Source organism: Corythoichthys intestinalis, chromosome 12, assembly GCF_030265065.1.
Source record: "Corythoichthys intestinalis isolate RoL2023-P3 chromosome 12, ASM3026506v1, whole genome shotgun sequence".
NCBI classification, from domain to species: domain Eukaryota; kingdom Metazoa; phylum Chordata; class Actinopteri; order Syngnathiformes; family Syngnathidae; genus Corythoichthys; species Corythoichthys intestinalis.
Genome location: NC_080406.1, coordinates 2,328,142 through 2,344,182, shown reverse-complemented (window position 1 = coordinate 2,344,182; position 16,041 = coordinate 2,328,142). Strand labels below are relative to the sequence as shown.

Sequence of the window (16,041 nt, the reverse complement as noted above, 5' to 3'; positions counted from 1 at the left end):
AGGGAGACTAAGGGACTATAATCATATGGGGACACAGAAATGTACAGTTGTGTGTCATCTGCATAGGCGTGATAGGAGATGTCATACTGTGAAGCATATAGATGTTAAGTAAGAGTGGTCCAAGAATTCAAAGCCGAACCGTACGGTTCGCCCTGTACGGTTCAATACGCCTTTATGAACCGCGCCTTTTTCGGTTTTGCAATTAATTTATTCCGAACGCTTGTGGAATGAATTGTCGAGCTCTGTGTGCCTGTGTGTGACGTGAAGCACAGCTGTGGAGAAATTCCTGCCCCGCCGCAAGTAAATGTCCGATCGCCGTCCAGCACTTGTGTAATAGAAGCCAAGTGACGCCCTCTCTCACTTACGAGCGAAGTGAAAGTGAAACAAGAAAACAAAAAGCTATGGCGAGCGGAGGAGTGGAGAGACCGAATTTTGAGGTAGCACTGGCTTCTTTCAAATCTGCGATGTGGCAGCATTTCGCTTTCCCCGTGGACTACAATGCGGAGAGAGACAAAATAGGAGGGAGAGAAAATACTGAAGGAAAAAAAAAAATGTTGCAAGCATTGCTCTGCGCTTGTTCCCTATGCTAATGGCAACACTTATAACATGACTCCGGCACCTCAGCCGGCATCACGCACAGTTATCACTTTCTCAGAGCAGGACAACACTGGAGATATAATACCAGTGAAAACACACGGCGGGCTTCCTTGCAACGCTTGACCCGCGTTACATTGTTCCCTCGCGGACATATTTCTCCAACAACGTATTCCCCGACATTTATGAAATGGCACGCAAAGCCATCGAAGGGGACTTCGCTGAAGCACATAGTTTCGCCGTGACCACTGATAGTTGGACGTCCCGTGCTACAGAGTGCTACTACCTAACTGTGACGGTCCACTATAATTCATACCTGTCAAGTTGTACGGTCTCGCAATTTGTACAAGTGAGCAGTGTACACAAATCACACAAATTCTGTACGTTTTTCGTGCATTACGTTTTTTTTCCCTCCGTTCGTTAATATGTTGGTTGAATGACGCGAGAAAAGTCAGACACGGAGAGGGAAGAGTGTTTGTTGTGACGCTGTAGCAAACGCAATGCTAGGCTAGGTGGCTCCAATATTTCCTGACTGTAGCCGACAGCCTACAACCTACGCCTAAATATCTCATGCATATAGAACTACATACGAAATGACACTCAGGAGCGTTAGTAAACAGCCGCCATTTTAGAGCAGTATACTTCTCAGAAAGGCTCTGTTGTAGTGAACCTTCCTAGTGAATAGTGATGTGCAAAATTTCCGATTCTTAGATTATTAGCGATTCGGCCGTGGAAGATTTGAGAACGATTCACAAACATCCAAATTCCGATGATTGAAATATGCCAAGTAGAGCTGTCCCGACTAGTCGACGTAGTCGACGTCATCGATGACGTAAATCCGTCGACGAGCACAACATGCCGTCGACGGTAAATGAAGGGTTAAAAAATATATATGCGTGGAAAGTTAGAATGTCGGATGGTCTGTTTGCAAGCAGGGGAAGCGGCACAAAGCCAAAAAAAGCGCACCAGTGTCCAAAACATTGACTTATTTCAAAGAAACAAAGGAGAGTACACTCTTCCGTCCTGTCTCTTCAGTGCCAAGTTTAGCTGCACGTCGGCCGTGAATAAACACCTCAAGCGCCTTCACGCAGTTTGTAAGGTTTTTTTTTTTTTTTTTTTTTTTTTCATTTTTTGTACACCAGAGGGTGCTGTCGCCTTACTAAATAATAATGATTCATTGACAATGGGCCTATAAGTGCTATTAGTATTGTTCTTAATGCTAATTGAAAGGTTTATGTTATGGTTTATTTTATGGTATAGAAAATTATATAAGGTTAAAAGGTCATAAATATATACAGTATATACAGTGATTGCACTCAAGGGAGAGATTGTCAATGATAAGGTAATAAGGTAAAGGCAATTCATATAGGCAATTCATTGATATATAAATAAGGTTTAGAAGGAAAAATGTGAAAAGTTTTTGTTAATTTCTAATTGTGTTGCTTTATTTGTGTGCGCCGTAGCTCTTACGGTGTGTTTACATCAAGGATGGAATAAAAGTTGTGAACCATCAGTTTAAGAGACCATCTTTTCAATCGGGATGCTACACTAGTTAATTCTATCAGCATTTGAACTCATTGTTTATTTGTGATTTATTATTGTTATTTACGTGTTTATTTGTACTTTAATAAATGATTTGAGTGTTCCAATATGTTTTTTTTAAATTGATAAGCGTCAACAAAAATTTCATTGCTAAATTAGTTAAAAAAAATTAAAAAAAATAATTATTAGATTAGTCGACTAATCGTAAAAATAGTCTGCTGACTAATCGGGAGAAAATTAGTCGTTTGGGACAGCCCTAATGCCAAGTAAAGCGGAAGTACAACACACTCAGCGCGGTCAATGAGGAACGGAGAGAGAGTAGCTAAACATCATGCTTCTCATTACCCGGCCCCTCGGGTAATGCCAATGCTCAACTCACGGCTCTAGCTCAACTCATGCCACGAGATTAAAAAAAAAAAAAAAAAAAAAAAACATACCTGACTGCATAATGTTACGGTAGATCTCATTTATATAGGACTAGATGCAATATAGATTCGGTAGCGTTAACAGCACACCTACAAAAAGCTAGATGCAGGCGTTAGTAAACGGCCGCCATCTTAAAGCAGTACACTTCCCTGCAAGGCTGTTGTAGCGAACCTGCCAAGCAAACCTAATTAACTCTTTATCTAAAATACGCCTAAATCGGTAAAATATTGACTTGAATCTATCTTTAAAATAGTTTTAAAACTTTCACATGTCGAAAGTAGATAAAAGGACAATTAAGGAATAACGGGAGCAATTTTAACAACTTTAACGGTTGATTCACAACATTAAATTAATTGAATGTAGTTTAAAGCTGCTGCTGCTACAGAATGGGGACTGGAGTTTATTTACTGTTATTTTTGTATATTTGTTTACTGCTATATGTGAACTTGATACTGAAATAGTAGTTTGGTTTAGCCTGGGTATTTTTGAACAATTTTGGAACTAATGTACAAAACATTTTTAAAAAATTGTAAAAAAAAGGAGGGGGGTGCATCAATAATCGTTTTATAATGGAATTTGAGCCTCGTAATCGTAATCGAACCGTTAGGTGCCCAAAGACTCCCAGCTCTACTAGTAAACCTAAGTAACTTTTTATCCAATACTCCTAACTCGGCAAAATCTTGACTTGAGTCTATCTTTAAATGATGAAACGGTTTTAAAATTTTCACGTCGAAAGTAGACAGAAGGGAACTAATGCAAAAACGGGAGCAATTTTATCAACTTTTAATGGCTGATTCAATTCAGAACATTAAAATGACCTCCAAACATGGCAAAGGTTACTACTACTAGGTTTTTTTTTTTTTTTTAAATGAAAAGAAAGAAAAAACTTGAAAGGTAACAACCAGTTACTTTGCCAAGTAACTTTTTTTACTACTGTGTGTGTATTTCAGTAGTCAGTCACTAAACTAACCAAAGAGCTAAGAGGCATTTTAACAGTCGAAAATGTTTACATTTTAAGTGTTTATTTCATGTTCTTAAAAGCAAAATAAAGGCAGTTTAAAAAAAAAATGCAAAAAGCAAACCGAAAAAATACGATGTCAATAAATAAAACAAATTGTAGAAAATTGGTTAATTTTTGTTTTTCTTTTTTGTCTCTTGTTACCTCACATAGCTTAACTCTTGGCCTGCCATTGACGGCAATAGATATCCAACCCACTTCAACTGGGAGGGGTTGGAAGCGATCGGTAGCTCCTAGTTGAAATGGATTGGACATCTACTGCAGTCATTAGGTGTTTTCAATATTAATCTCCCTCTTTAACCAACTACAACAACACACTCTTATTACCTGGGCTGGCAGTGGATGAGTTCAGCTAATGATCACTTTTGAAGGAGATTTCCACTGTCCCTGAAAGGGTTTTGATCTTGAATAGATGACAAAACTGTGTTCTACATTTTCTAGGTGGCTGCAAGAGGTCTGGACATCTCCAATGTCAAGCACGTCATCAACTTTGACCTGCCCAGCGACATTGAAGAATACGTTCACCGTATTGGCCGTACGGGACGTGTGGGCAACCTCGGTACGAATGAATCTTTCTACGTATTATTCGCCGCTCTGGTTTCCACACCGATGACGCCGTCGAATTAATACGTGTTTTACCCGCAGGTCTGGCCACGTCGTTCTTTAACGACAAAAACAGCAACATAACCAAAGATTTACTTGATATTTTGGTGGAGGCCAAGCAGGAGGTCCCCTCCTGGCTCGAGAGCCTGGCCTATGAGCACCAGCATAAGAGCAGCAGCCGCGGTCGCTCCAAGAGGTAACTTGCACACCATTGACAAGCCTAGCGCTTAACATGCTGGAAAACTTACACAACTTTTATTTGTTCCCCATCGTAGATTCTCCGGCGGTTTCGGCGCTCGCGACTACCGACAGACACCGGGAGGATCCGGAGGCTTCGGCAGCAACCGCACAGGCCGGAACACCGGCGGACACGGAGGCAATCGAGGCTTCGGCGGAGGTTGGTCATGTGACAAGTTGTCCATCTTGACACTGAGGTTTCTTACCATTTTTGAAGTGTTGGATTAATTTTAGCTGAACTTTGAAGGCACAATTAAAGTCAATGAGGCATTTTATTCAAAGTCAAACTGGATAACATCCACAAAAAAGCTCGTTTGTAGCTTTAGCTTTGCAATAATCTGTTAGGTAAACAAATAAACTTCTAAATTGGTAAGGTAGTCATTGAAAAGCATTAGCTATGAATTACATTCTACGCTTAATGCGTTTGGATGAGCTACAAAGTTATTCGGAAAGTTGCAGTCAGCTTATAAGGAAGGACTCAAGGTCCATTAATTAAGTAGATTAGCCATTTCATATGGCTATAAAGTTGGAATGAGTTTTATTGTCTTAACACATTTCCGCGGCATCAAATCAGGACTCAAATTCAGATGACTCGCACTCTCATGCAGATATGTTATTGGTACATTGCTAGTCCAAAGTTTGTTATCCACACTAGAATTTTGTCGCAGATATACTTGGTCATTTATATGTGTGTTAATATATGTGTTAGTAAGTGCACTTTGTCGGGTATTTTCATTCTGCGGGCACAACGCAATGTTAACGATGGTAATGTTTGTTGCTCTTTGCTACATTAATGTGGAAAGGAGCGAAATTTATATTGAAATTTCATACAGTCGCTGTGTAGTATTGTTGTAGCCTCTAGATGGCCTCATTACTCTGCTTTGTGAGTGAATTCAGCCGGAAAAGCCGAAAGGAAAAAAATACCGTTTTAGTGAAAGCTCACATTCAGAGTTGATGCATTAAAAGGTATTGGGATGATAAAAAAGTCCAGAAAATTCATTTGTCAGTGTCCTTATACCTCATACAAAATACTATTGATGTGTTTGTGATTGTTTTTTTTTTTTTTTTTAAATTATTGCCTTAGCAGTTACAAACAAGATTGATTGGAAGTTAAATAATAATAATACATTGGGTTTATTTAGCGCTTTTCTAGACACTGACACTTTACATTGCATTATTCTTTCACGCCGCACTTGGTGGTGGTTAGCTTCAGCTGCCTTGGGGAAGTCTGGCAGAAGTGAGGCAGCCAGCCTGCGCCATGGGCCCCTCTGACCACCATCAACCACTCGTTCACACGCTACTTACACACAAACAGGCAGCCAGTTGGTAGCTCGTTTGATTCCCGGCTATGACTGCCCACTGTTGAAGTGCCCTTGGGCATGGCACTGTACTGTAATTTGCAGCGCCTTGCTATATAAGTACTGTCCATTTACCAAACAAGTAGGGTGGAGTATCTTGCTCAACGATGTGACTGCAATCGGCACAGTTGGGAGCTGGAATTGAAACCGATCCTCTTTCTGCGCCACAGTTACCCACGAAAATGCATGATGTTGTTTATGAAAAGAAATCGATAATGGCACGTAGGGCTGTTTGATTTTGCCTATCAAGAAAATCCTGATTATTTTCTCTCAAACCTGATTTTCCAATATCGATTGTTTGTTTTTTTGTGCATAATTGACAAAGTATTCGAAATGTCTATTATTTTTTCTTTATTAGAACTGAAAGTGCTAGTGAATTTAACTGTTAATACACACAGAACAATCCCTTGGGATTAAGAATAGGGCTGCAGCTACGATTATTTCAGTAGTCGATTAATCGAAAAACTAGTTAGTTCGACTAATCGAGTAATCGGATAAGGAACATGAAAAATTAAAATACCTGAGCTGAGCCTCATACTGTATAAAAAAAAAAACAAATTAGAATCTATGTACAACAAAAGAACAGTTGGTTAACATACATAACAAAACTCCGCTAGCTTATATGCTATAAAAGGCAGACGTTTTTTTAACAGTGCTCTTAACAAATGTTTCAGACACATATTCCCATAAAAAACGGCTAAATATTCCTATAAACTAAATTGTTAGCTTTGGACAAAAACTTGCGTTGGTCTTAACAGGGAGCAGTTGGATTCAGCCATGTAGAATGAGGCAGACCAGAGGACAGTGTATCCACCCTAATCAATAAAACCAAGTGCAAACACTTTCAAAATAATCAATTACAACGCCACTTTAAACGAATACTCAAAGCAATAAAATTTAATTCCAATATTTTTTTCTAATCGAATACTCGAGTTAATCGATTAATAGTTGCAGCACTAATTAAGAGCATTTTATTTATACAACACTCCAGTTCTGTTCTTAAAGTGATAATGAAAGAAGAAAGTGCATGTACTGTTTGAAACTAAAATAAACATGAGAAAAGGTAGTCAGTCAGTCTGTAAACCAAATACCCTAATTTTCGCACTATAAGGCGCACCTGACTATAAGCCTCAGCCCGCCAAATTTGGCCCGAAAACGGCATTTGTTCATAGATAAGCCGCACTGGACTATAAGCCGCAACTATCCTCACTGTTTTATGGGATATTTACACCAAAAGATAGTAAACGGTCACATTTTATTTGACAGCGGCATCATACGACTCATAACACCAAATGAACCACCATGAATCTTTGAACCAATTGGCTGCAAAGCTTCATTCCTTCAAAAAGCTTCATTTGGCCATCACTGCTCCCTTGGTGGAGACAGGCAACCCCTGCTGCCACCTGCTGTAAACACTGTTGTCATCCAACATGCGTCCTAGCATGCATTGCATTGTACAGATGTATATTTTAATCAAAATTCATGTTCTGTGGTAATTATTTCTTCAGTTACTGTTCCAGTTGTTTCATCAATTGTTAGTTATGGTATTTGCTAACACTTTATTTGACAGTGGCGACATAAGACTGTCATTAGACAATCATAATTATTGACATGACACTGTCCTGAGCATTAATAAATGCTTATAACAGATGTCATTTAGTGTTATCCAGCAAAGGATTTCACTTTTGAATGGATGCAAAAATTCAAGCTGGAAATAAATGAAGCTAGTGACATAATTTCCTGGATGACACTTAATGACATAAGCATTCAGTAATGCTCATTATAGTATCATGTCATAATTATGACTGTCTTATGATGCCGCTGTCACATAAAGTGTTACCTATTAACTCGAATAAATCAACATATAAGCCGCACTGGACTATAAGCCACAGGTATCAAAATGAAGGAAAAAAGTAGCGGCTTATAGTCTGAAAATTACGGTAGTCTGTCAGCAGGTCAGTCATCCAACCAGCTAGCTAGCCAGCCAGTCAAGTCAGTCAGATGAAGAAGGTAGTCAGCCAGGCTCATGGTGATTTGCTGTCATATTGCTCTCTGGTCTTACTTTCATAAATTAATGATTAGTGCAACACTGTTACTCAATAATAACAATATGCAAGGTGGCAATCACCTTGCCTAAAAAACACAAATATGCACCCCATTGAAGGTAGTAAACAGAATGATTCTTTAGGTTTCTAAGTCAAAAGAACTTACATTTCATTACCACTACCTATGATTTTTGTGTGTTATCTTTCCACAAGTATTTTCTTTTACCACTTCATTTTAAAGGGTGCCTACATTGTGTGTTCAGTATTAAGTTGTACTAATTTACCGTTTGTTCCTCCAGGAGGCTTCGGAGGCAACTTCTACAGCAACGACGGCTACGGAGGAAATTACAGCCACTCAGGAAGTGTGGACTGGTGGGGCAACTAGTCAGCAAAGGAGTAGGTTGCCATGCCACCCTGATGGGAAACCACATGTTTAAAAAAATATATATTCAAACAAACAAAAAAAAACGCCAGACCATAACAACCCTCCCTGTGTAGCTTCACTGACACAGTTCATTCACAAGCCCGGTTCTCGACCAGGCGCTTGTCTCTAAACAATCACACGAGTGCGGCGTGACGCTAAGGAAAGTCGGCAGCACCTCGCGTGAATACGGACGCCGACACTGAAGCGGCGGGGAGTTCTCTCCTCCCCGAAAACGGCCACGCCGCGGGATGACTCGCATGTTCACGGTTCTCTGCCTTTTTCAATTGAAATCTGCGTCCTCATTTCACCAGATGGAAAAACCGGCCAAGAGCTCCAATTTTCGTTTTGACTGTTAAGTATGGTGGCAAATATTAGAAAGGTTTAAAAAAAAAAGAAAAATTAAGAGAAAATAAGCTGGAATGTAATCAAACCTTGGCAAAAAAACGGGGGTTTTGTGGCTCTTTCCGAGTCACGATTCCATTTGAATCTGAAAATTTTCTAGCAAACAGCTGACGGGCCCACTGTGCCGCTCTGAATTCTCCGCATTTTCATTTGTTTTTCTTTTGCTCACTCTATCCTGGACTGGCTCCTTTCGATTTTGCGACGGAAATGAGCGTCGCCCTTAAACCCGCGTCGCCCGGTTCGGAGCCGACAACGGCTGAAGTCCAACAGACTTGTAACTCCATCATTTTCTTTCCTTTATTTCAATTGACTTGACAGTGTTACGGCAGCTACCACGTTACCGAGCGCTACTGCGTAAAGTGGGCGGTTTTTCACTTTTTTTTTTTTAACTTAAACATTTTCAATGTACAAAAAATTGTAGAGACAAACAAAACCTGAGTCAGTTTTTTTTTTTTGGTTCTGCGTACGCATCCAAACAAAAAAAAAGGCCTGCGTAAACGGTGAAAGCGGGCTGCGTTAAAAGGACCAGGGCATCGGGAGGGGGCACGTATTTCGCACCGCGACGGTCCGCATGTGCAAGTGTTATGTTTTTTGGTCAAGGTGAAAGGTCACGTGAGTCGTAGGCTTAAACATTTTCTCTTTTTCAAGCTGCGTTTTTTTTTTTGTGGGGGGCGGGAGGGAGAAGTTCATTGCTTTAAAGCAGGGGTTTTTCGATAGAAAAACCGTCCCTCTCTGCTTTAAATGTCATTCAACCAGGGAGTAAGGAGGCGGGGCTAAAGCTGAAAGAGGGATGGTCATCAGTGCAAGCACTGGAAGGGGAGGGCTCCATTTCCCACGTGGTAACGGTGGGTTTTGCCAGGAGTTGACAGAAAAACTGTCCCTCTCCTCTGCTTTAAATGTCATTCAACCAGGGAGTAAGAAGGTGAAGCTTAAGCGGAAAGGGGCGCAGTTATCGATGTAAGCACTGGACGGGGAGGGCTCCACTTCCCACGCGGTAACGGTGGGTTTCACCAGTAGTCAATAGAACTGTCCCCCTCCGCTGCTTTAAATGTCATTCAACCACAGAGTAAGGAGTAACGGCGGGAAGAGTCCATTTCCCACGCAGTAACAAAAGGTTTCGTCAGTAACCGATAGAAAAACCGTCCCGCTCCCCTGCTTTAAATGTAATTCAACCTGGGAATATGGAGGCGGGGCTTAAGCGGCGCAATCATCGGTGCGAGCAATGGAGAGGGACGGCTCCTCTTCTCATGCGGTAACGGCGAAGGGAGTCATTTCCCACTCGGTAACGGCAGGTTTCGTCAGTAACTGATAGAAAAACCATCCCTCTCCTCTGCTTTAAATGTAATTCAACTGGGGAATGAGGAGGTGGAGCTTAAGCAGAAAAGGGCGTGGTCATTGGTGTAAGCACTGGACAGGGACTGCTCCATTTCTCATGCAGTAACGGTGAGAAGAGTCTATTTCCTACGCAGTAATGCCAGGTTTCATCAGTAGCCGATAGAAAAACCGTCCCTCTCCTCTGCTTTAAATGTAATTCAACTGGGGAATAAGGAGGTGGGGCTTAAGCGGAAAAGGACGCGGTCATTGGCGGAAGCACTGGACAGGGACGGCTCCATTTCCCACGCAGTAACGGCAGGTTTCATCAGTAGCCGATAGAAAAACAGTCTCTCTCCTCTGCTTTAAATGTAATTCAACCAGGGAGTAAGGGGGCGGGGCTTAGGTTAAAAGGGGCGCGGTCATAGATGTAAGCACTGGACGGGGAGGGGTCCATTTCCCATGCGGTAACGGCAAGGGGAAAGGGGGTGGGGCTATCTAAAGTACTGTCTGCCGATGCTCGGATTCTCTCATCAGGTGTGTTGTGCCTTGTAAATGTTTTATAATAATATAAAAAAAAAATGTGCGAATTAAAGCAGATGCACTGATTGCGCGGAGAAGGCAAGGTGGAATGGTGCTACTTGATTTCGCCGCGTCGAGACCCTCGCTCGCTCGTGCGCGTGTATGTTGTGCCCATCGAGTTTTACGAACTTTCTTTTTATTGCACATCCAGAGTTTTATAGATGTGTGTCCTTAGGCTTCCAAATACGGCGGTTGGGGGGGCGGAGTTTCAAAAGAATAAAAACGCAGCTTGTTTACAAAGGGTTGTCAAAGTTTAAAAAGAAGAAAAAATATTTGGGACCAGGGGGTATTTAGCAGTCGGGGGTGGGGCGGGGAATTTAGCCATTTGCACAGATTTCTAGATTCTACTTTTGCTGCTAGTTTTTGTGTAATTTATTAAACATTTTTGACAAATATTTATTTTTGTAAGCCTCAAAAGTGATTCTTTGAAAGTTTCAGAAAACTTGACCAAAAGACAGTACAAAAAAATAAAGAAATAAAAAATAAACACTGGCACTTGAATGTTGAATGTCACCTGTATGCGTGAAATTTCTATATTCCGGGTAGTGTGAGCTTTTTAAATGTTTAAAAAAAAAACATCGGACTCAGTACCTACTTGGTAATAAAATCCCACAGCTGTGTTCAGGGCCTACGACGGGCCGGTCATCTGATTTATTGAAATTCTCCCAGTTGGTCTGCAAAAAAAGAATTACAGAAATTCTTTTAAAAAGAAAGAAAATTAATAAAAAACATGCCAAGGTTTGGGATCAAGCTGTTAAAAGAGCAAAACAAATTTCCTAAGCGTAGCGTCAGTGTTCTGATTCTCCTAGCGTGTGCGTAATAACTCTCGATTTGGTCCGATGATTTTTTTTTTTTTTTTTTTTTTCTCCAGCGAGAATGTCTGGCGCGTGGCAATCCGAAACGAAACATGTGGTTTATTGTCATTGTTGTATTCGCATTATATAATAGCGCTCTCCTGTTCCGGTCCGGAAGGAACCGCCGAGCTCTTTAGACGTAGGACTTTTTTTGCTTTCTGTATTAGCTTTCCGTGCTCGTTCTCAGCTCGGGAAATAATAACTCTTGTATTATTTTTATCTGAATAAATATGTTCCGATGCAAAAGTTATCCGGAAAGCGGACTCTAGCATGTTTACTGTCGTAGTTAAAAAGAGAAATGCCTGTAGCAATGCCGTCCCTTGCCTGTGGGGGGCGGTAAACTTTCTAATTGGTATTGATTGGATGGGCTGTTTTCTTTTGAAGAAATTATATAAAGATTTCATTTGTAATTGCTTCTGTGTTTGTGTGTTTTTTTCTGTAGGAAAAAGATGCATTTCATAAATTTGAATTTCAGATTCATCCTGGAATGCTGCAAGTTTTTCCTGAAGCCTTAAATTTTATAAACTGGTTCTCTAGGGCCGCCGTGTCATTTTCAGGGGACTGGAAAAACAACACAAGGTTTTTAAAATGAGTTTTAATTTTGAAGTATTATTGGCTGCCATTGATGGGCCAGACATCCAATCCATTTTAAGTGGGAGGGGCCCAATGAAGAAAAAAAAGTTTTTTTTATCCCAAGTATTTTCCTTTTTTAGGCATTTTTGCTTTTCAGGTTTTTTGCAGTATTTTAAGGTTTAGCAGTTTTTTTTTTTTTTGCAAGCTTTGTTTCAATTTTTCATGCTTTTTCTGCATTTTTCTACTTCATTTTTTTTTGTGGGAGGGATTATTGCTTTTCAGTTGTTTTTTGTTTTGCACAGTCTAGCGAATTTTTTCACAGCTTTTTTGGGGTGTTTTTTTTATTTAAAAAAATTTATAGGCATTTTAAACGCTATTCAGTTTTTGCGTTTTTTTTCACAGGATTTTTTGGGTGTTTTATGTTTTTTAGACTTTTATTGATTTTCATTTTTTTGGGGGCAATTTTGCACAGTTAAGCATTTTTTTCCACAGGATTTTGGTAGGTGTTTTTTGCAGTTTTTGCGGCTTCATTTTTTTTGCAGGATTTTTTTCCCCACGGCTTCTTCTGCATTTTTCTACTTGAATTTTTTTGGGGGGATAACTGCTTTTTTTTTTTTTTTGTGCAGTTTTTCACAAGAATTTTTTTCGCAGTTTTTTTTTTTTTTTTTTTTTTTTGGTGTTAAAAAAATATAGGCATTTGTATTGCTATTCAGTGTTTGTGATTTTTCACGATTTTGCAATTTTTTAGCAGGATTTTTTTTTTTTTTTTAGCTTGTTATTGATTTTCAGTTTTTTTGGCAGTTTTAAAGTTTTGCATTTTTTTCATGGCTTTTTCTGCACTTTTCTACTTGATTCTTGCTTTTCAGTTTTAGCATTTTTTTTTTGCATTTTTGGGGGGGTATTTAATGTAAAAAAAATTCATACACATTTTTATTGCTATTCAATTTTTCATGATTTAGCAATTTTTTTCGCAGGATGTATTTTTTTTTTGTTAAGGTATTGCTTTTCAGTTTTTTTGCAGTTTTTCCAGTTTTTGCGTTGATTTTAAAGCATCAAATTGGATTGGGTGTCTAAATTTTTTGCCAGATTTTTTTGGTGTGTTTTTGCAGTTTTTCATGGTTTTGTAGGTTTTTCTGCAGCTTTTGTTTTTTTACCCACTGCTTTCACAGGATTTTTTTTTTCAGATTTATTTGACTTGAGATTTTTTTTGTGGTTTACACTTTTTTTTTTTTTTTTTTTTTAACATTTTATGGGTCCTTATGGTCGACAAGAAAAATGCTTCTGCTTCTGTAAATCTGTATCTGGCCCAAATGTTAAAATCCAAGCAAGTTATGCGTGTTAATCAGTGCTTAATTTGTAAATCATAAGGTGCCGGAACGCAATGTACATATGATGGTGCAGGAATGACTAGACTGGCACAGGTCTCGGAACATACGCATAAAATGGTGCTGAAAACAACACGCAAATGCCCACTTGCCATGCTGTAGGTTTTACAAGCAAAATATCAGCAAATATCCATGGTATAAATGTTATGACAACAATTTCCAATTATTTGGGCTATACTTTGCACACGGCCAATTACAGACACATACATACTGGTGGGACAGTCAGCAATTAGTTTCTCAACAGGTCTAACTTGTAAAACAAAACAAAAAATCTGAGATTACAAATGACTAGGGCTGTCAAAATTATCGCGTTAACGCGCGGTAATTTTTAAAATTAAACACAAAATATTTGACGCAATTAACGCACATGTCCCGCTCAGACAGTATTCTGCCTTTTGGTAAGTTTACAGCAAGGCTTTTTGTGCTGTCTAACAGCGAACTCTTGTGGTCGCTTTGCGACATGGTTTATTTTTTTCTTGCCAGTTCAATATGGCTGCACGATGTCTCGGGCTGACGCCTACGTTGTAATGTTGTGCTTATGTGATCCTTGGACAAGATTTGTCCGTAAGTATGGTTGTTGTAAAGAATGTACATATTATGTTAGTAAACGAAATGTTCTATTTTTTTGTATGAGACGCTTTTTTGTTTATGTTTAGCGAACCTGTATGCAATGCTTGTGTACTTTTATTTTTGTAGTTTTATGACGGTCTAAAGAGGACAGTGGTTTGAGGTTATTTTATTAATAAGTCAGATGAAAAAGGAAGTCTTGATTATTAAGGCGTCGTTCACTAGCTGTCTAGCTAAAAAAAAGTAGACGCTTCGGAGTGAGGACAGCATAGACGGATTTAAATGACAGTAGAGTGAAATGCCCACTACAGTCCTTATGTACCGTATGTTGAATGTATATATCCATCTGGTGTCTTATCTTTCCATTCCAACAATTTATTTTACAGAATATATGTATAATTTACAGAAAAATATGGCATATTTTATAGATGGTTTGAATTGCGATTAATTGCGATTAATTGCGATTAATTACGATTAATTAATTTTTAAGCTGTAATTAACTCGATTAAAAATTTCAATCGTTTGACAGCCCTAAAAATGACACAAACCCATTCTTTTGCGTGTTCATTCATCCCCCCAGTGTTCTCTGGCCCCAAAGTTCCCACTGCCTTACAAATTGTGCAGCCCAAACCTGAATTTCCCATAAGGTACTGGCCTGTTGCACCGGGTGTTGGTGGTCCACCTGGCTGACTGCTGGTGATGTAGCTGGCCCCCACTATAGGGTGGCGCTGAACCTGACCAGCTGCTGCCACGGTAGCAGCCTCCTGCCCCGGCTTAGCTTGCTGGCTGTGAACCTGGCTAGCTGCTGAGGCACTAGCCTCCTGCAGCACCCGTTAGCATGATCGCTGCAGTTGCCCTCATCGCCGGTTGTTGCTTTTCTGGCTCTTTTTGAACCATCTTCCTCTAAAAAAAGACAGTAAATGCAGCTGTCTTTTTGCCATGTTGAAATAGTTTGATCCTGGCTGCTTGCTCCCCAGGTGCCGCAAATTTCCAAAGTTTAAAAAAAAAATTTTTTAATGTCACTCGAGAGGTGCTTATTTGGGCTGACCCAAATAAGTCCCGGAACACAGGGAGTCCAAAATAGAGAGGTGCCGGATCCTGTTCCGGAAGGATTCAGCACAAATTAACCCCTGGTATTAATGGAAGTGGAAATTGTCAGACTATAAATGGTGAAGGCGAAAGTTTTGACAAAATATGCTGTTTTCAATGCATTGTCTAAATCCTGTTTTTTTTTGTAGTGGACAACATTATTCTAGGCACATTTCATAAGCGGTGGCATATACCCATCTCAAATGTAGCAACTTGTAAAACCGATGTAATTCTTTATAATCAAACTTAAACATGAAATATCTTGAATACTTGAGGCAATGAACATGTCACCACAGCAAGTACAATTTAGTCATTTTCATCTCTTAAGCACAGTTTCAAAATTTTATAGACCAGTGTTTTTGACCTTTTCTTGCTCGCTTCCCAGTCTAATTGGATTGGATGTCCATCTCTATCAATGGTAGTGAAGGAGTTTAGGGCTACAAGCAACATTAACCACAGGTAGAAGGATATTGCATTAAAAAAAAAAAAAAAAAACTGAAATTTGCCACAGTTTCTACATTGATTTCAACAAGTCAGGAATTCACCTCTGCGCTTAGGCACTGTTGATGTGACTAGCTCCATCAAGTGTTAAGTTGAGGAATGCAACAGAATGTAGGCTATACTCAAGCTTGTGCAAGCCACATTCAATGACAATTTCATCATTTGCCGTTTCGACACCCTCCGTTAGACAGTAAATCCACTTTACCCACTTCCACCCTGCCTGCCCCATTTTTGGCAGCTTTTATTGGTGTCACTCTGGTCACATGGCACCTAATGCTCAGAGATGCTTTCATAACTGCTGCTCCAGTGACACCCATTAAAATGGTGTTGTATAATGTCACTTGGTAATAAGGTTTTAGGATGGAGATGTCCCAACCACATATTTTTGCATGAGAGTCCCAGTCATGCCCCTGCCTGCCAATTTGAATAGAAAGTTTAGTTTCCCCATAAGGTGCACAGTATAAGGTAGAATAAGACTAAACAAAACTGTCACTGGTCTCCAATGAAGGAATTTGCCCCCCCGCCAAGCC

General features: G+C 39.7%; 1 protein-coding gene across 2 annotated transcripts in view; it reads left to right on the top strand.

The window, feature by feature from the left end:
* The window catches only part of LOC130926772 (putative ATP-dependent RNA helicase an3), a 50,039-nt gene extending 38,233 nt beyond the window's left edge, over window positions 1-11,806 (top strand). For both annotated transcript variants that reach the window (XM_057851961.1, XM_057851960.1), the window contains 4 exons: window positions 4,022-4,139; window positions 4,226-4,379; window positions 4,459-4,580; window positions 8,123-11,806. In XM_057851961.1, the coding sequence (XP_057707944.1) occupies window positions 4,022-4,139; window positions 4,226-4,379; window positions 4,459-4,580; window positions 8,123-8,208 (480 nt within the window). In that variant the 3' untranslated portion in view covers window positions 8,209-11,806. The remainder of the gene's footprint in view (window positions 1-4,021; window positions 4,140-4,225; window positions 4,380-4,458; window positions 4,581-8,122) is intronic.
* The last annotated feature ends 4,235 nt before the right edge of the window (window positions 11,807-16,041 follow it).